This window comes from Penicillium paradoxum (genome assembly GCF_028828445.1).
Source record: "Penicillium paradoxum strain IBT 22861 chromosome Unknown utg000007l_segment0_segment0, whole genome shotgun sequence".
Lineage (NCBI taxonomy): Eukaryota > Fungi > Ascomycota > Eurotiomycetes > Eurotiales > Aspergillaceae > Penicillium > Penicillium paradoxum.
In genome coordinates, this window is record NW_026643185.1 from 6180734 (window position 1) to 6199728 (window position 18995).

At 49.9% G+C, this 18995-nt stretch overlaps 6 protein-coding genes across 6 annotated transcripts; 4 read left to right on the forward strand and 2 right to left on the reverse strand.

The window, feature by feature from the left end:
• Positions 1-285: 285 nt before the first annotated feature.
• N7457_009760 (Sfi1 family protein) lies at positions 286-3623 on the forward strand (the record flags this gene model as incomplete). Its single annotated transcript, XM_057180803.1, has 2 exons — positions 286-349; positions 400-3623. The coding sequence occupies 2 exons, from the start codon at positions 286-288 to the stop codon at positions 3621-3623; spliced, it is 3288 nt and encodes a 1095-aa protein (XP_057029189.1).
• A 706-nt stretch (positions 3624-4329) lies between these two features.
• Positions 4330-8764, forward strand: N7457_009761 (uncharacterized protein; the record flags this gene model as incomplete). The annotated part of the gene is made up of 7 exons (XM_057180804.1): positions 4330-4410; positions 4508-4696; positions 4792-7071; positions 7119-7562; positions 7614-7860; positions 7916-8166; positions 8216-8764. The coding sequence occupies 7 exons, from the start codon at positions 4330-4332 to the stop codon at positions 8762-8764; spliced, it is 4041 nt and encodes a 1346-aa protein (XP_057029190.1).
• A 1074-nt stretch (positions 8765-9838) lies between these two features.
• N7457_009762 (uncharacterized protein) lies at positions 9839-11262 on the forward strand (the record flags this gene model as incomplete). Its single annotated transcript, XM_057180805.1, has 2 exons — positions 9839-9947; positions 10001-11262. The coding sequence occupies 2 exons, from the start codon at positions 9839-9841 to the stop codon at positions 11260-11262; spliced, it is 1371 nt and encodes a 456-aa protein (XP_057029191.1).
• A 471-nt stretch (positions 11263-11733) lies between these two features.
• On the reverse strand, positions 11734-12513 carry N7457_009763 (putative allergen; the record flags this gene model as incomplete). The annotated part of the gene is made up of 1 exon (XM_057180806.1): positions 11734-12513. One exon carries the CDS (start codon positions 12511-12513, stop codon positions 11734-11736), a length of 780 nt encoding a protein of 259 aa, XP_057029192.1.
• A 2879-nt stretch (positions 12514-15392) lies between these two features.
• N7457_009764 (SMP-30/gluconolactonase/LRE family protein) lies at positions 15393-17000 on the forward strand (the record flags this gene model as incomplete). Its single annotated transcript, XM_057180807.1, has 8 exons — positions 15393-15542; positions 15597-15751; positions 15803-15996; positions 16049-16156; positions 16209-16418; positions 16478-16574; positions 16642-16721; positions 16783-17000. 8 exons carry the CDS (start codon positions 15393-15395, stop codon positions 16998-17000), a joined length of 1212 nt encoding a protein of 403 aa, XP_057029193.1.
• A 160-nt stretch (positions 17001-17160) lies between these two features.
• Positions 17161-18092, reverse strand: N7457_009765 (uncharacterized protein; the record flags this gene model as incomplete). The annotated part of the gene is made up of 3 exons (XM_057180808.1): positions 17161-17545; positions 17621-17681; positions 17735-18092. The coding sequence occupies 3 exons, from the start codon at positions 18090-18092 to the stop codon at positions 17161-17163; spliced, it is 804 nt and encodes a 267-aa protein (XP_057029194.1).
• Positions 18093-18995: the final 903 nt, after the last annotated feature.

The following is an 18995-nucleotide window of genomic DNA, read 5'->3' on the forward strand; positions in this document are numbered from 1 at the left end:
CAATAGTCCACTGGGCGAAATCCAAGAATGTTACATAATGGCACGTGACCGTTCTGCATGTTTCTGTCGCGACAACCAAAACAACCCGCTTAGCCAGTCATTGCTTCGATTGATGGCGCATGGACTAGTCTATTGTTGCTATTCTTTTGGATTTGCTGGTCGCAGAGTATCTCTGCCCGCGCATGTCTCTCATATTGGGTATCCCCGACCTTCGCGATGATTTATTTGGTCCTGCGGCTCTATGACCCAGATGCGACAAGCGCGCCTTAAGATCGCGAATTTTCGATGCCTCCGATATCCTCGCAGCGTCGAGCCGTGACCGAAGAGAGCTCGTCTCTTACCGATGATGGTATGAAATTAATGGTGGCGTTAATTCAATCAAAGCTAATATCTTGACAGATGTCGGTTTTCTCTACCAGGTTGTCGCCAGCGCCGAGACAAAACCTGAAGCAGATCGACTCCCATTCCGGGCGCTGTTTGAGGCCTACGACGAAGTCATTGGTGATCATGGCGTCAATGTGGACCCAGGCCATGCCTGTCTGCGCTTCCTGTTCAAAATGGGAAGCAAAGATGTCCACGGCGATACTCTCTTCGACAAATTCGAGAATGCGCTCCAACGGATGGGAATCGTGATTGAGCTTGGCGACGAGGGATCTACGAATCTCAATGAGACACATGAACATGACCGATATACAGTGGATGTCACTCATAGCCAGACGGTTGACCATAACCATGACCATGCTCCGATTACGAATGGAGTGCCACCGACACCGAGGCGGCGCGCATCGTTTAACACTACGTATGATATTGGTGAAGATGCTACACAGAGAAGCTTAATCAATCGCCCCAGCTCTCGATCTTCAATGTCACGGCTTGAAATAGGCAAACCGGAGTTTCCCAAGCCCAACCTTTTACCTACACCCAGCCATGAGTTCGGGCCTACAAAATCGCCAGACCGGACACAATTGATCAGCCAGTTCTTAGATGTCGGTCGCCGATTACTGAGCCGGTTTGATGGAATAGAGCACAAGAATGCAGCCACAGGAGAACTGCCATTGACTAACGGAGTGGTTGCGAGATCGGCCGTTGCTCGTGATCGTTCGAAGAGAATGGCTGAAGCTTCACGTCCCCATCGGCCACCCTCGTACGATTCCAGCTCCGAGTCCGAAGAAGAGCAATCAATAATGTCACAAAGCCCAGAGCACGATTCTTTTGATAAAGAAGAGGTGCCACCCGAGTTTTTGTATCGCCCCCAACTTTCCGATCTACTTCGGGATGCATCTACCTTCAATATGTATCGCCAACGGTCAATCTGCCGTCGAATTTTGACCCAATGGCTGAAAAAAGCCTTCCAAGCACGACAAACTCGACAAACAAGAGAAACACTCGCAATCAATTACGACCGGGGCCTTCTCATCCGACAAGCGTTCGATCCATGGCGAGGAGTTATCCAAGAAAAACGCCACTCTGTCCGAACAGATCGGTTCTTCAAGCACCTTGAGACGCGAGCTAGTCGTGCACGTGATTTATACCTAATGACTAAAGCGTTTAGCCATTGGGCCCAGTTGACATCGGAAGAAGTGGCTCGAACCTCTGCTGCTCGGAGACATGTTCTTGGTGTCAAATATTTCAATGCCTGGCGCGAGATCACAGCGGTCAATGAGTTGAAGGCTCAGCGATTTGCATTGCAGAGACCTTTCAATATGTGGCGGAAAAAGGTTAAAGATCTGAAGGCAGCAGAGATTCAAGCAGTCAGTGTACGCGACACAAAGATTCAAAAAACTGCCTTCTGGGACTGGTGGTGGTGCTTCTGTGATAGGCGTGTTCTTGAAGTTTCCGATTATCGACTCAAACGACGGTCACTGCTTTCCTGGCTTCGGAACTTCCGCACCAATCGAGAGCGTGATCATGAGATAGACCTTCATAACAAACGGTCAGCTTTGAAGTCGGCACTTCAGATTTGGTCCCATCACTCGAGAACCATTTCCTGTGCAGATCAAGAGGTCCAAGCTTCTCGGCGTCAACATGATCTCAGAGAAACCTTTGATGAATGGAGAATTCAGTCTCGGCTGGCCCCAGCTGCTTCTCGAGTATCTCAAATGGTTGATACAAGGATTGTACGGAATGCCCTTTCACAATGGATTGAAAAGGCGCGGAGGTTCCAACAAGCAAAAGAGCTAGATCGTCAGCGAATACAACGCAACGCGTGGATCTCCTGGAATGATACGCTTCGCTGCCTGGCCCTTCAGGCTCGCGTTGACGAGCGACTAAAAATGGAGGCCATGTACAGGTGGATCCTGATGGAGAGATATGAGCTTATGCGAAGGATCCGTGAGCAGCGAATCAAGCGGGAAGTATTTTCTCGGTTTGTGACAAACACTCGGGACACTTACACCCGTCTACTGTTTCATGCTGAAACCCACGAGGACCATAAGGCCGGGAGTTTGGTTCGTTCTAAATTTTCCATTTGGCGGGACCAAGTGCAACTCCAGCGCGAGCGAGAGTATGTGGCGTTTGAGTTCTATGCTCCACGGCTTGCTGCTGAATCTCTGGCGATTTGGCGGTCAAAGCACCAACAGGTTATTAAGATGGAAAGTTGGGCTCAAGATGCTCGGTTTTACTTCCTAATGAAAAGGACCATGAAGCAATGGCACCAGGCTAAAGTGGATTCTGGTAAACGACGGCGGCAAGAGGCGTATGCAAAAGTCCGGCGGAAGGTTAAGGTCAACCTAGCATCGAAGGCACTGGCTACCTGGTCATCCAAGACTCGAATCATCACGGGAATGGAACAACAAGCCAATGCTGTTGATCGTGAGAAATTGCTTGCCGATACATCCGCGATATTCGTCCAATGGCACGACAAAACAACCAAGAGAACCCAGGACTGCCAGGATGCGGACGATTCTTATTTCCGACAAATTGCATTTGACCAATTGATGCAAATGTCCGAAACCTTTATCATTCGCCGCGAGATGGAAGACCAGGCAGATAATGTATACCGAGTACATGTCCTTCGTCAAGCAGCTGCTTCTCTTCGCAAGCTCAGCCTTCGTATCTTCCAGATTGGTAGTACCACGGAGACCGCCGAAGCCATGCGAGAAAGAAATCTACGCAAACACTCGAGAAACATGTTCCGTGATTGGGTGGATAACGCCCGAATGAAGCTGGAAGCTCGAGATACTGCGGGTCCATCCTTGACACCTGCACGAATGTCAACATTCGGGAATGGCAATGCAGCTAGCCCGGCGATATTTGACCCTTGGTATCAAGACCAGGCTGAAACGCCTTTCAAAATCAGCGACTTCACGACGACATCTCAAGCAACCTCCAATGATCCAATCTCTGCAAGTCCCTTGGCGACTCCCAATTTCACCACCTCACCCTCCAAACGAGCCGCCCGTGCGCGAGCCCTTGCCCAAGTATCTACCACTCCCGCTACACCCTTACGCACACCTTTTGCCAGCCGACTACTTCGTGCTGGGACTACGACTGCTCTATCTACGTCTTCTAAGCGGGTACGGGCAGGTCGGCAAAGCTCAGTGGGAAACAGCGTCCGATTTGTTGACGAAGAACCTCCCGAGTCTCCGTCAGATGGTCGCAGGTCAGCTAATCGACGATCTTGACGTTCCTTGTTTGGTGTATGACGTCTTTGCAGTTGCTTTAGCCTCATGTACATCAGCGATGATTATATCCATCCTTTCATGTCTGTGGATAGGTGCCACGATGTTTCATTGGATGCATCATGCGGCGCAGCATATAGCGAGTTCAATGGACTCTGGGCCCTTGGTATACTGTTTTGTACTTTTGCCATGATTGAATGAGATACCCAAGATACGAATTGTGTTTTAATAGAGCTCTTCTGGGAAAGATGAAAAACCATGTGTGTCAGTACGGTGATATGTAGACCATCTGGTCATCCCAGGTTATCTGAGATATACGTTGACGTAGTATTGTAGTCGCTTATTAGTGAGCTCTGTACTCTGTAATTATGTTGCAAATCGGTTATAGGTCCTTGTTATGTAAATTTCCGCCGTAAATAAAAAAAAGATTGATCATGCAATACGACCGATGTCCATCCCGTAGCTTCTTTATGCGGCCTACATTGAGGATCATCGGTCACACGGTCACACCGAGCGGAGCGGGAGCGTAATCGACGTCTCCCGCCAAGTCTCCTACGTGTATCTAGACAAACCCCCATACACCCATCTACTACGCTCATTTTCCTCTGTCATTCTGGCTATTCCCAGACATAATAATAATATTGCCCTGGCAATGTTGTAATCTGCCTCCGAGCGCAACGAGCGTCCAACCCCCGAATCAACCGCCTCTATGCGAGCGGTACTGCCGGGGAGACCCCCAGCGAAGCTCCAGTCGTTCAGCACCGCGCTGTGGGATGGCATTCGCGTTGTTGTAAGTGGCCCCCGTGGTTGCTGAACTACCATTACAGCTCCATCACCAGTTGAAATCCTCCAGTCGCTGACCTTTGCCCGCGCGCGTTCCCCAATAGGCCTACATCTCTGGCCACGCGCTGGTCATCCTCGGCGGTCCGCAGGCGCTCCTCCAAACGATCTACGTCGATGATACCGAAACCCTCGAGGCTGTAGCCTTTGACGAGACATCTGGTAGGATTGCCGTCTGTGGTGGTCCTGATGTATTCGTGTACCAGCCATACGGCATCCAAGGCGAAACTTTGAAAGTGCGCATACAACCCCACTCCCCGGAGCTTGATCTGCTCACAGCACTTGCGCATAATGACAATTGGAACTGGAGTTAATCAATGACTTTACTCAGTGGTCTCTCCTTTACACGTTTCGCGCCTCCGATGACGACGAGCCGATCTACACATTATCGTGGGGTTCTTCAAACGAGCTGCTGGTGGGCAATTCCCGCCTTGCCCTCTGGTTTATGAACGATGAAGCACGATTGGTATGGAAACGAAAGCTTGCTACACCGGTGAAATTTGCGCAATTTTCTCCCGATTCGGCCTTAATTGTTACAGTAGGACAATACGACCGATTGGTCAAAGTATGGAGACGACTCGCCTTTGGCGCAGATGAGGTTCGGTTCGAGAACTCGTATTTGCCCCATCCGAATGTCGTCACCGGGATACACTGGCGTTTGCCTCGGCACCCGGAGCAATCTATGGATAATGTTCTATACACATTTTGCGCCGATAACAAGATCCGAGTATGGGCAGTGACAGACCACCATGCGCTTTCTGCCCTACAATTCTGGGCTGAGATTGACATGAGTTTATCAGTTCAACCTAGGAATGCGTCTAATGCAGACCAAGGACCACAACGGCGGTATGGGTTTATCTTGGACAGCCGTGACTTTTGCGTTGCAACCGAGCGTGCTGTTCAAAGGACTACAGGGAATAAAAACAACCATGCCTTGGAACACATTATTGAGGTTGCGAGTAAGGCCCCGGAAATTTGTGTTGTCATTGATGGCCAGGGCCATATGTCTGCATGGGCTTTGGAAGATATTGGCTCTAAAGCAAAGACCAATCTGAGTGTCTTCAATATTCTCCACGTCGAAGGCTTAGACTTGGGATTTGCATGCGATCGGCCGCCTCTAGAAGACTACGCACAAATTCGTGCATTCCAGAGCATAACTTCAGAAGACAAACTCAGTGTTCTAGTTCATCACTTTGATGGTCGAATCGAGTGGTATGATTCTCATGTGGATGTTTTATTCGACCCTGCACCTCGCACAAGAAGAATTACTCAGACGGCTTCTTGGTCTGGTCATACTGCTCCTGTGAAAAAGATTGTCCGAAATGCGACTGGAGATACACTGGTCTCTCGTACCAACGACAACAAAGCCACTGTATGGACACAACGGCGTCGGGATGGAGGGTCAAGATTGGCGCATAAGAGCGTCCTTCTTTCAGATGAGCACATTCATCGGACATGCGTGCTGGAGAACCAGAATCTTCTCCTTAATCTCCACCACAATGGAGTTTCCCTTTGGGATGTCAGCTCGTACCATGCCAAGAAATTGGCTACTTTGCCTTTCACACGATCTGGAAAACCGCTGTGTGTGCTGCCAATTCCTAGCACCGAAACGAGTGCAAATGTTGCCTATGTAGCAACGATTTGGGGAGACATGCACGGAATTGCTTGGGAGATACGAGGTCCTGATCAGTATGACCAAAAAGAGAAATCCGCTGATGACAATGGCTATCAATTACGAGAGTTTTGCACCTTTAACATGGGGCTGGAGGAAGATATTGCATACATCCTGCCGGTAGACCCTGCTGGCCCTAAAGAAAAAGCCTCGGGATTTTTTGATTCTTTTTCTGCCGACATTGCTCTCTCCTACACTCACCATGGAGTTGTGCGGACATGGACGGCTACAGTTGATCCGGTAAGGATGAAGGTTAATTGGCTACTTCAATCAACTGTTGATACCGGCATCATCAATCCATCCCTGGCCAGTGGCAGCTCCATTAGAAAGGCAGCTCTGGTTGATGAAAACCGGACCCGTCTGACGATTTGGGACACCAACAATGCTCAGCTGGAGTTTGAGGAGCATTTTGCTGCACATGACACTATCCGTGATTTGGACTGGACTTCAACACCAGACAAACAATCCATCTTAGCTGTGGGGTTCCCACACAAAGTTGTTCTCCTGTCTCAGCTTCGCTATGATTATCTAGACTCTCGACCCTCATGGACACAAGTTCGAGAAATCGGGATCAAGGATTTCACACCTCACCCTATCGGAGACTCTTGTTGGATGAGCAATGGCCATCTAGTTATCGGTGCGGGCAATCAGCTGTTCGTTTGGGATAAGGACATCGATGTTGGAGATCGTCTGGTATCTGAACTCCGTATGCCATCTCGGGGACTGTCGACAGTTGATCTCTTCGATCTTGTCAGCCGACTGAATGGCCCATTGCCGATATTCCACCCACAATTCCTAGCACAATGCATTCTAGCCGGGAAGACTAGTTTGGTACATTCGATCTTGTTGAATCTACATCGCAAGCTCAAATTTTACATTGACGGTGATGAATTAGATGGTTTCCTAGATATGCCAGTGGAATCTTTCTACGATCAAGATGTAAGTACTTATCGACTGGTCCCTCTTTCATATGTTAACAAAGCCAGGCTTCCCAACAAGAAGTTTCCAAAGAAATGCGCTCTTCCTATGTAGACTTCACTGAAGACGAATTCTCAACTGTCATTGATGAAAAAGCAGCGGAGGCGTTGAATGAGAGTTTAGCACGGATTGCCTTGCCGCAACTGTCTAGCCACGAACAGTTCCGCTTGGCAGATACCATTGAATGTGTTGCCATGGTCGAGAAACACCGGCGATCAATGGATGATAACGCAGCACGCTATCTCTTGTTTTTCCGACAGCATATGCTCCGACGGAGCCAAGGACTCGCCAACAAAGACACTGTCTCATGGCGAGAGATTGTCTGGGCTTACCATAGCAGCAGTCAAGATATTCTTACGGACCTTGTGTCTCGGCAATTCAATGGCCAATTGACTTGGAAGGCTGCTCGCGAGAGCGGTCTTTTCATGTGGCTATCGGACTCGGTAGCAGTGGTGCGTGTGTGTCACATCATTTGTCTGGTTATGTACTGACAGCTTGATTAGAAATCACAACTCGAGATTCTCGCCCGGTGCGAATATACCAAGACAGAAGAGAGAAACCCGATCGATTGTACCCTATATTATCTTGCTCTCGGGAAGAAAAACGTCCTTCAGGGTCTCTGGCGCATCGCACACTGGAATCGCGAACAAGCGGCGACCCAACGTTTGCTGGCAAATGACTTCAAGGAGCCGCGATGGAGGACATCCGCGCTCAAGAACGCGTATGCATTGCTTGGAAAGCGACGATTTGGTAATCCCAATCTTATTTCATTTACAATTGAGTACATTCAACTTACACTCAACAGAGTACGCAGCATCTTTCTTCCTTCTCGCGGACCATTTGCGCGACGCTGCCAATGTCATCATAAACCAGATGGGTGATCTCCAGCTCGCAATCGCAATTACTCGGGCCTCCGAAGGAGACAACGGTCCTGTTCTCCAGGAAATCTTGGAAGAGAAAGTCTTGCCTGAAGCAGCTTCGGAGGGCAATCGCTGGATGGCCTCTTGGGCTTTCTGGATGCTTGGACGACGGGATATGGCGGTGCGGGCACTGATAGTGAGTATCCGCCCTCTTCGATCGTTAACGCTCAACTAATTAGACCCAGTCACCGGTTGAAACCCTCCTAACATCAACGACCCCGGATACTCCGGGAAGCCCGGGGCGAGGAACCTTGCAGTCCAAATCCTATCTTTCTAATGATCCCGCTTTGGTGGTTTTATACCACCAACTCCGCGCAAAGACACTCCAGACTCTCAAAGGTGCGTCGAAAGTGCGACCAAGAGAAGAATGGGACTTTGTTATTCGCAATGCTCGACTCTACGACCGTATGGGCTGCGATCTTCTCGCTCTCGACCTTGTACGCCACTGGGAGTTCTTGTGTGGGCTACCTACCCAGGACTCATTGAAATCACACACCTCTTTCGAAATAATAGAGAACGGGGTCGATTATCGGAAGCTGCTTCGTCGGCGGAGCAGCCTCGTGGTTGCTGATATGCCGATGCGACTTACAGATCCTTCGCAGGAACATGCCATTCTCGAGGACTCCCCTGCAGAGAAACCAAAGAAAGAAGATCAGAAACCGAAGGTGAAGCCGCCGCCCACAATGTTCCATGAGCCGGATGCCAATTCGTTGCTGGACAGCTTTGGGTTCTAGGTTGGAGAGTTGTTTTTACCTTGTACTATTTCTTGGATGACATATACATTGATCCAGTTACCACCCAGTGAGAGTCTGGGGGTACGCATAGCGTTTCTTTTTACTCCATAGTAGATTAAATAGTGGCGAAAGAATTATGAGGCCTTGGGCAGTATCATTATCACATGACTCCATCCCAGCTCCACGGGCCGACTCACTGAACTGGACTTAGTCCTTCAGGCTAGTGCTGTTGGCGCCAAAGAAATGAGACCAGGATCACTCCCCTGGCAAATGAATGAACCCTATCCACATACGGTGTACGGAGTACTCCGTATACAGAATCGAATACATATGGGCCATCTTATCCCTGCAGAGCATGATGTGATGTCGCAAATGCACAGCGGCAAACAAGGAGGCTGGAACCCGCAATTGCGGTCGACTCGTGCCCCACTGGCAGCCACACTGACAAGTCATGGTTTGATGATCATGCATTCGATCTCTTGTTCTACTACTTTACCCTGTGTGATGACCACAATGGTCAACATTACCCGTCGTTACACTGATATACAACGTGTACCAACGTGGCATAGGAGCGGTCAAGATGCGTGGAGTGCAGTGCGAGTGCAGTGATGCAGAACTGGAAAAATCTGCAGAAGCTTTCAGCTGACAATTGTGCTGAACTCCATTCAGCTCAGTGGTGCACTACAGGCCGTAGCGCGCTTTGGAGGCCCCAGAAGCCCCAGATAGCTGCAGAAAGGCTCCAGATAGTCTGATGGATTGCCAATTTTGGGCTGATCGGCGCACCAATCTGCGCTATTACAATCGCAATCCTGCCGATCTCTTCAGCGCATCCCGGAGCTCTGGTGAACGATGGAGACATAGGCCAAGTGTAAGATTCCTTTTGCGCCAATCGCCTCATTCATCTTGATCTGTCGATCGGAAAGCCATGCAGATTATTCCGGGTGCAAACTAAAACCGAAAGCCTGATGGCGCTTTAATACTTCCCCCGCCCACTGGGAGCTAGGAATCGTTTCTCTTCTTTCTTTGATCCTTTGTTTGTGTACTATACCGATATCCCCTTCCTTTTTCAGCGATATGCCTACCCAAATTCCAGGACCACCCGGAGTTCCCCTCCTGGGTAATATATTCGATGTCAACCCCAATGAGACGTGGAACTCGCTCAACAAGTTGGCCAAGCAATTTGGTAAGCAGTTGTCAGCTAATCTAGGTAAACGAGTCATCCACTAACAAGATCAGGCTCTATCTTCAAGATCAACGCTCTCGGCCATGAGATTGTCTTCATCGGCAGCGTCGCTCTGCTGGAAGAGATCTGTGACCAGACCCGGTTCCGCAAGTGTGTGACAGGTCCGGTGGTAGAAATCAGATATGCTGTGCACGATAGTTTATTCACCGCATACGATTACGAGAAGAGTTGGGGTATCGCCCATCGAATCATGATGCCTCATCTCACGCAATCCGCGACCGATAACTTGTTCGGTGATATGGCGGAAGTCATTCCGGACCTGACCAGGAAGTGGAGCGCAGGAACCAAGACACGCACCCTGCTCACTAAAGACCTGGACCGTCTCCTGCTGGCATCTTGCATGCAATGTTTCTTCAACCAACGCGTGCACGTGCTTGAGGGCGCTGAGCCACCCATGCTCAATGCCATGGACGGCGCCACCATGGAGGCAATGAAGCGACCCACCCGTCCCAAGCTACTGAACTGGCTTGTGTACCAACGCCGATTCGAGAAAGATACCAAGACCATGCGCAATTTCGCGGCACAGGTTATCAAGACTCGCAAAGAGCAGCCAGAGACGGCCCGCAACGACATCCTGGATGCTATGCTGAACGGAGCCGATCCAGAGAGCGGCGAGAAGCTCACCGAGTCGCAGGTCATCGATGAAATCATCTCGATCTTCATCGGTGCCGCCACAGCACCCAACCTCGTCTCATACGCCCTCTACTATCTGATGGAGAACCCGAGCACACTCGCCAAAGCACAGGAGGAGATTGATAGCATTGTCGGCGACGACAACATCGACCTCGAGCACCTGCAGAGCCTCCACTACGTCGAGGCCGTCCTACGCGAATCCATCCGTCTCTCTGCCACAGCACCAGGCTTCAACATCGAGCCCATCCCCTCCAACGATAAGAGCCCTGTCCTCCTCGGCGGAGGCGAGTACCAGATCGCCCACAACCAACCCATGATCGCAATCTTGAGCCAGGTCAACCGCGACCCAGCTGTCTTCGAAGACCCCGAGGCCTTCAAGCCCGAGCGTGTCCTCGGCGAAAAGTGGGATCAGCTTCCTGCTGCCGCGAAGAAGGGCTTCGGTAATGGCAAGCGTGAGTGCATTGGCAAGCTCTGGGCTTGGCGGTGGTCGTTCTTCACTCTCGCTAGCATTATCAAGGATACTACCTTCGAGCTGGCAGATCCCAAATACAAGCTTGAGTCGAACGGTGCTTTCAGTATCAAGCCGCTTGAGTTCTACGGTTTGGTGAGCGCCCGGAAGTAATCTCGAGATTGATGTTTTTTTTTTTTGGTTTGGATTGGGCGCATATGAAGTTAATGAATTTGTCGATACCTTAATCCAACGTTATTATGAATAATATCAGAATGAAATGAGCTTATTTTTAACTTTAATCTTATTCCTGTCTCGGTCTATGAACGTGGGATCAAACAACGTGGCGGCGACGTACGGAAGTATGCAATTATGCGGTCACGTCCGCCACGTTTTAACGCCACGCCAGATATGTCAGCCCCTAGTGATATCTCCATGGAAAGGAATTAATAAGGAATTTTGAAAGAATGTATGTGGTGTATTGAACCAAAAAAGGACCAGCCTAAAGTCTCTATATTGACACAGAAGCAGAAACCATTCCAGCTGGGGGGTTATAGACCATCCTCCGAAAAAGAACAGAATGATCTAATCGTCTATCTTCAAAATCATATCAAGTCATATCAAATCAAAGAGAACAAATCAGCTTTAACCGCTGTAGTCAATGGTAACAGCCATGCGAACCGGACCAGAGCCCAAGTTAGCACCGATACCACCGATATCAGTCTCAGCAGAAGTGTAAGCGTTATCGACTCTGGCCGCGTCCTTGGTCATAGACGAGCAAACCGTGCCGAGCGCATCACAGATCTTCATACCAGAGACATACATACCGGCATTCTGGGCGGCAATGGCCGAGACATCGAAGCCAGACCAGCCGTTGTTGGTGGCGGATCCGACGTCAAATTCACCCCAGGTGGAGGCGTAGCCACCCTTGCTGTCTGTGGGGATGGTGGAGCCCGAGGCAGCAGCCCAGCCACCGTTGGAGTCCTCGTCGAAGGCGACGTACTTGGTCTCGCCGGGGGCGAGAGTGAAGGTCTGGCAGGCGTTGCCGTACCAGCCGGTCATCTTGCCGTCAGGACCGTACTTGTTGAAGATGGCGACGGTCCAGGAGTCGGTGTTGGAGCCTGTGAACTGTGCGACGTACTTGTACTCGCTGGCCTTGGACGCGGATACTTGGATGATGTTGCTGCCGTAGGGGTTGCCCACGTTGCCGGCGTAGGTCTCGCCGGAGCCGAAGGAGCTGGTTTTGCCGCCGAAGCCGTCGGTTGAGTATGAACCGCTGGAGGGTGTGGAGGTCCAGTCGCCGCCGCTGGAGCTGCCAGAGGAGGCGGCGGAGGTTGCGGCCTGGCGGCGCTCAAGGCTTGTGGGAACGGCGAGGGTGCTGGTGGCAAGGGCTGCCAGAAGCATGAGAGACTTGGTGAACTGCATTTTGGTGGAAAGAGAGTGTGTGTATGTGCTTTTTTGAGTCACGAAAGAAGGAAGGTATCAATGAAGGTATCAATGAAGATATCACTGAAGATCTCAAAGGAGCGTTGGTTGGATTGTAAAGACGGAATGAAAATCAATGAGCCAGGTTACCGGAAAGGACTGTGGTTGTTTGAAGGAAATGAACAGGACGGACAAGAGCAGTTATATATAGCTTTCGAACGAAACAGAATCTTCTCTCCGCCACGCTTGCCTCGTAGGTCGAGACCAAAGATGTCCCACAGAGTGTGTTGTACCTGGCTCCATCCATGGGAACCACCGGGGGCGCAAGTACGTCAGGCCGTTGAGACAATGGAAAGGGTCGTGTGCTATGTATGAGCCCCCACAAGAGTCGAGGCCATGGATTTGACAAGTAAGCCCTCTGGGCCAGTGGATATGGGCTGAATGTAGAGAATGCCATTGGATGTATGGCGGTGGGTTAGGAAGAAGTTTGGTCCATGGGTCGGACAATAGACAGTCTGATTGGGTCCATCTGGGTAGATTCAAGCCATTGGTTATTCCAGATCTCTATATTCCCCGAGAAATTCGTCATTGGCAGATCCATCAAACTGTGGGCCTGGTCATTGTCCATGGACATGGTCCCGGAGGAAGGTCGGACTGCAACCATGATTCCATCTACAGGAGAAAGAGCCCGGGGGATGCCTGTTCTCCGCATTTTCTTCTGTTTCTTCTGAGACAATATCACTCTGGTATATTTTGGAAGTCATTGGCAACTGGAAGACCGTAGGGAGAAGTGACTATCAACAGAGCTCCAGTGGGACCCAGAAATGCAAATTGACCCTGGTCTGGAAGCGACAAAGACTTGCAAACTGGATCTTCCGGGCCAGAAAGACTCCAGAAAGAGACTCCCAGTGTGGACCCAACGGAAGGATGATCAGATCCTTTTAGCCCGAGACTAAAGGATACGGAACCATCAGGAACTCAGATCCGAGGGGATTCTGGCTACAGCCACCGTGCCTGTCAAGACGCATCAACTGTCAACAGTTGGGTATGTGCTGCCATAGTGCCATAGCTTTCCAAAGCTCCAATTCTGGGTTCATGGTCTCGAGAGTTGTTTGCCAAATTGAGAGATTCTGTGTGTTTCGGAAGGTCAGCTCTTGCACCACGGACGACGACGTTGTGGTTCAGGAGCAAAGCAACACGATTGGCTGGGTATTTTTCAATTAACAACCAATCATAATAGAGTATTTGATCTTGGCAGGGCAGGGGTCCGTCCCTAGCCAATCATCGCTGGTTCCCGGGGATGTCTGGCTATCATCCGTGGTTCATCGCCCGGTGCCTCGTTGAACGTGAATTCTCTTCCTCCAGCGCGCTTGACAAAATCCCGCAGTGCCGGCTTGGCTTCCACATTTTCACGACTCTCGTCTAAATCTCCTCGATCTCCGTCTTCAGCGGCTTAGATTTCCCCGGTGGACTCTTTGGATTCGTTCTATTTCTCCGCAGCGTTCCACGGGGGCTCTATAAGCCAAGGATTTGTGGACTCGGGATCATCAACATGAGCTACACCGTTATAATAAGGTCAAAGTCAAGGGATATAACGTTGCACTGGCTTAATGAAAGCAACGGCGGGTCACCTCGTTTTCTTGGTTTATGATACATCAGGATTCTCAATGCCTTCTTTGTGTCTGAAACACTGGCAAATAGAGTTAGACGCTAAACAGAACAAAGGCGTCACCATTCTAGACTGTCTTGGCCAGAATGTACCTAGGTGTGTCTGGAGCGAAGCACAAGTCTAGACAGGGCGATATGGTTCGAATCATTAACAAGGCAGGATGAAGTTGACCGATGACCAGCTCTCCGTGAGCAGGTTTCCCTTTTTGGTACAGAGCGAACATTCCCTAAAGCAAGATTGGATATCAAGGTTCTCACGAACTGGCGGCTTATTTTGTCTCTATTTTGGTCTTTATTTCACGGACCAATCCAGACTCGAACGTCAATATCAGTATTAAATGCTATCCCATTGAAGGCATCTCACGCTTTCTAGAGTCGACCAACTATTGACCAGAGAAAATCGCCACTTTGTTTTGTTCTCCGTATTTCATGGTTCGCCACGTGTGATGATGTTGCCGCAATCTATCTCCTAAAAATATCCCATTATAAAACAGAGAGCAATACATACATTCCCAGTTACGGCAATTGTGTGCCGAATGTTCCAGCCTTGGACCCGGTGTGGTTCACTAGGCAATTCGAGTGTTTTCGGTGACCCCCGGGCCGACAGGTGAAGACCGCATGGATACCTACCTAGGTAGCATTGAGTATATACTTAGCTAACTTTTGTGCTGCCCGGGTATTCCATATTTCTCTTTTGGTCTTTTCCCTGGGTTATAAGCCCGAGACTCGTAGTCCAGAGTCCTAAATCTTCCGACTTGAGTGTTAAGCCAGGCCAAGTTCCAACCGAAGTTGCTGCACGACATAGAAACTAGCATAGCAGATACTGAGCATATGAAACGGTAGAATGAGACTTAATATATTGATCAAAGCATACATTGAGGAATTCTTTCCTTATTAAACTCGAGATCCGTCGAAGATATCCTTCCACTGTTATGACGATGACGTCAACAGGCGACTCTAGGTGAGGCGAGGGCCGAGTATCGGACCGACTCCGACATCAGACATCGCTCAACAGCAACACGGCATACGGAGTACGGAGTACGGAGTCCTTAGCTTTGAATGGAGTCCGGAGAATTTCTGCAGCATGGTCCATGCCAATGTACCCCCACGTCCCCAGCCCCCTCTGAAATAAATGCCCGATCTTCCCCTCGAAAAATCCTTCTAAAGCACACTGTTTAAAGTGCGCCGTCTTGTTAAAGATGCCTTCTCAAATGTCCTCACTGGCTACGCTCTTACTCTTGGGGTCATTCCTGTCGCCTGTCACATCTAGCAAACTTCCCGCTCAGGCGCAGTTGATTGATCAAAAGGCCTTCAATGTCCTAGAAACAACTCAACCCCCAACGGAATTCAGTGCAAAGAGTGTATGCGATTCCATATGCCGCTTCCGATAGCGATTTTTACTGATTCGGGTATAGTCCTTTGTACCCCCGGGATCAACCGGAGATAGTCTAGCCCAGCGGCCTTTCCATGTATACGACAAGGAATTCCTCAAGATCATTGGAGACGATCCAACTCTAACCCGGATTGCACACTCTCCAAAGGACCCTCTATTCCATGAAGCGGTCGTATGGTAAGTAGACAACCCCATATATAAAAGACACACTCTGACATTGGCTTTCAGGTCCAAGGACACAGATGAAGTATTCTTTGTCCAGAATGCAGGCGCTAAGAACGCCGGCACCGGTCTCAAAAAGTCGGCCATTATTGAAAAGATTTCTCTTGCGGACGCTGCCGCTGTCTCCCATAAGGCTGATGCCGTGGGTTTGGTCGATGTGACCACCGTTCCCTCATCGCCAATGGTCCTCAACCCTAATGGTACGCGATTAGCTTGCCTCTCACTGCTAAAGATGGCTAACAGTGACTCCAGGTGGGACGAACTACCGAGGAGATATCATATTCACTGGCGAAGGTCAAGGCGATAATAAGCCGCCTTCTTTGTGGGTTATGAACCCGAAGGAGCCATACAACACTACAGGTTAGTATAATCAAGCTCTCTGGCTTTCCAGAACTAACAAAGCGGTCTATAGTGATTCTGAACAACTACTTCGGTCGCCAATTCAATTCTTTGAATGATGTGGCTATTCATCCCCAAAACAAGGAAATCTACTTCACAGACACGATCTATGGCTATGCCCAAGACTTCCGCCCTGCTCCCGGCCTACAGGATCAGGTGTATCGATTCAACCCTGATACAGGTGCCGTGACAGTTGTTGCGGACGGATTCGATCATCCCAATGGTAAAGGATCCAGGATGCCCGAAAAGTTGACAATGGAAATATGACTAACATTGCAAAAGGATTGACATTCTCCCCGAATGGTGATTACGCATACGTCACCGATACCGGAATCGACAGCGGCTTTTTCGGTCTCGACTTCACCCGTCGCGCCTCCATGTACGTGTTTTTAGCTATACAGCTGGTGTTCTCTGGTACTTGAAGCTGATCATAAGCTGTGTTTCAGCTACCGATTCGATGTGAAAAAGGACGGCACATTTGAGAACCGCAAGACCTTTGCCTTCGTTAATGCCGGTGCACCCGATGGTAAGTTTAGCAACGCTGATCTTTGCATTGTATTCTATATTGGAACTGACTCCTTGAAAAGGCATCCACTGCGACTCACGGGGTAACGTGTATGCCGGCTGTGGCGATGGCGTGCAGGTGTGGAATCCATCTGGAAAGCTTCTCGGCAAAATCCACCTCGGATCTACAGCAGCGAACTTCAACTTCGCTGGGAAAGGCAGAATGGTCATCTGTGCCGAGACAGATCTTTACTACGCCACATTAGCAGCGGCCGGTAGTTATGTTGACAGTGAGATGTGAGACCCAGCTCGCCACTTTTCGTTTGCCATATGGCCCTTGATCTAGGAAATCAAATGTTTGGTAATATCCCAGAAACAGAAACTCAAAATTAGGTAGGTCTTATTACATATTTCATCAAAGGAGAGAAAGTCGGCCTTTCTCTCGGGTATATACTCAGCCATCACCGATATTTCACCTGCGATGACGGCAACTCATGAATCGTATTCTCCTGTCGACCGGACAGCTCGGCCGGTACTCTTGGATCCGAACCGACGGGTATTTTGTTGTAGTATTCAACAACATTCGGACCGCCAACGTTCGAGGCAGGGGCGCTCGAGGGAGGAGCAGTCGATCCGCCGATCGTGGACATTAGAGGGCTTGGATCCGTAGGTGTTCCCAAGGTACCCTGTGCCTTCTTTCGGCGACGGAGTAGATACCAGAGTATACCAAGCAAAATGGCTGCACCAACTACTCCCCCAACGACTCCGCCAGCAATGGCTCCGGTATTTGATGACGAAGACGATGAGTTGATTTCCTCGCTCGTGGCGGCGGCAGTATTTCCGGTGCTAGTAGCGGAAGGAGTGGTAGCAGAAGTGACGGTAGCAGAAGTGGTGGTAGTGGTGGATGTGTTAGTAGCTGACCCATCCATGGCGCTACTTGCGCCGGACGCAGTCGATGATGGGATGGATGAGGAGGGAGTTGCTGTCGGTCCGTTAGCAAATAGACTACACTCAGACTCCGGGCCTGTTCCATACCATGATATTTAATAGCCAAGAGGGTCATATCACTGTTCAAAGCGGAAATGTCATCGGCGCAGCCAACCCATCCGTTCTTTCTTTGGAAGGCCGAGGTGCCATTCGCGCAACAGAACCACCCCACGGCCTTGTAGACATTCGCGGTTTCATTTGCGCAATGCGTGTTATCCACTAGATCGGTACATTCTGCATCTGATGGGCAGCATTTCACATTGTCTTGGTTAGGAGGGCAGAACGTGCCCCCTGGGCAGCAGGCTCGCCAGGGCGACCATGTTCCACCACAATCCTGCTCGGTGTCGAGGCAGGAGCCGTTTCGACGAACGGACAGCCCATAGGGGCTACTCAACATATCCGACATCGGATCACATATCACAAGAGGTCGAAATGAGGGGGAGAGTATCTAAAGAAACGTGGACAAGGCTGAGCTTCTAGGGGATTTGGTGCTTATATCATGCTTCTCGAGCACGGGGATTATCAGCCCCCAATTAACAAGCTTGTCTGTACGCCGTATCCCGTACTAGCGCCTACTCGGATTCAGAATTGGGTCCTTTTTTGAACATCTCACCAGAGACAAATTCCACAACAGCCTCTAATGGGATGTGATCGACATATGGAAAAGCCACTTGCGGTTACGGATAGGCCCCGGTAATTTGCATCCGAGTTGCTCAGCCTTGTCCTGCTCCTCTGACGTGTGGAGAAGGGGAGAAGCCAAGAAGATCAAAAGGGGGATGTCAGTGAGGGCTGCATACTGTTTGTTCTTGACGAATCAACGCGCTTCAGTGTTATACATAACAACCTACGGGCAGCAATCGGGGCGTTAACACTGTCAGCAGTCGGGATTGTAATCTAAACGGGTACATGGGCTCAGCGACCATTCTCCCAGGCTCATTTGAGTGCTTGGGTCATTTTGGAAGTTGGCGATTTGGTGGCCGAGTGGGTTTTATACAGAAAGCTTATGTTGGCCATTCCAGCAACATTCGAGGTATATCGACTAGTTTTGGGATATCCAACTCGAACCTAGGCAGTGACAGGATCAAGGAAACAGTCCCCCTGAATTACGCTGAAACTGAAACCTCCAAGGCTATTTAGATGCCTTGGCTGGCGGGCCGTGCGAGTGTAATTACATTCTCCGCGGTAACTCGTGTAGGGAGGTTTGGTGAGATATATTGTTGAGATCTTGCCTCGGATTCCACTCAGCATAATAGACACGCCCAAGAAGTCTCGCAGAATCCAGATTACTATTACTTCCATCCGAGAGCTG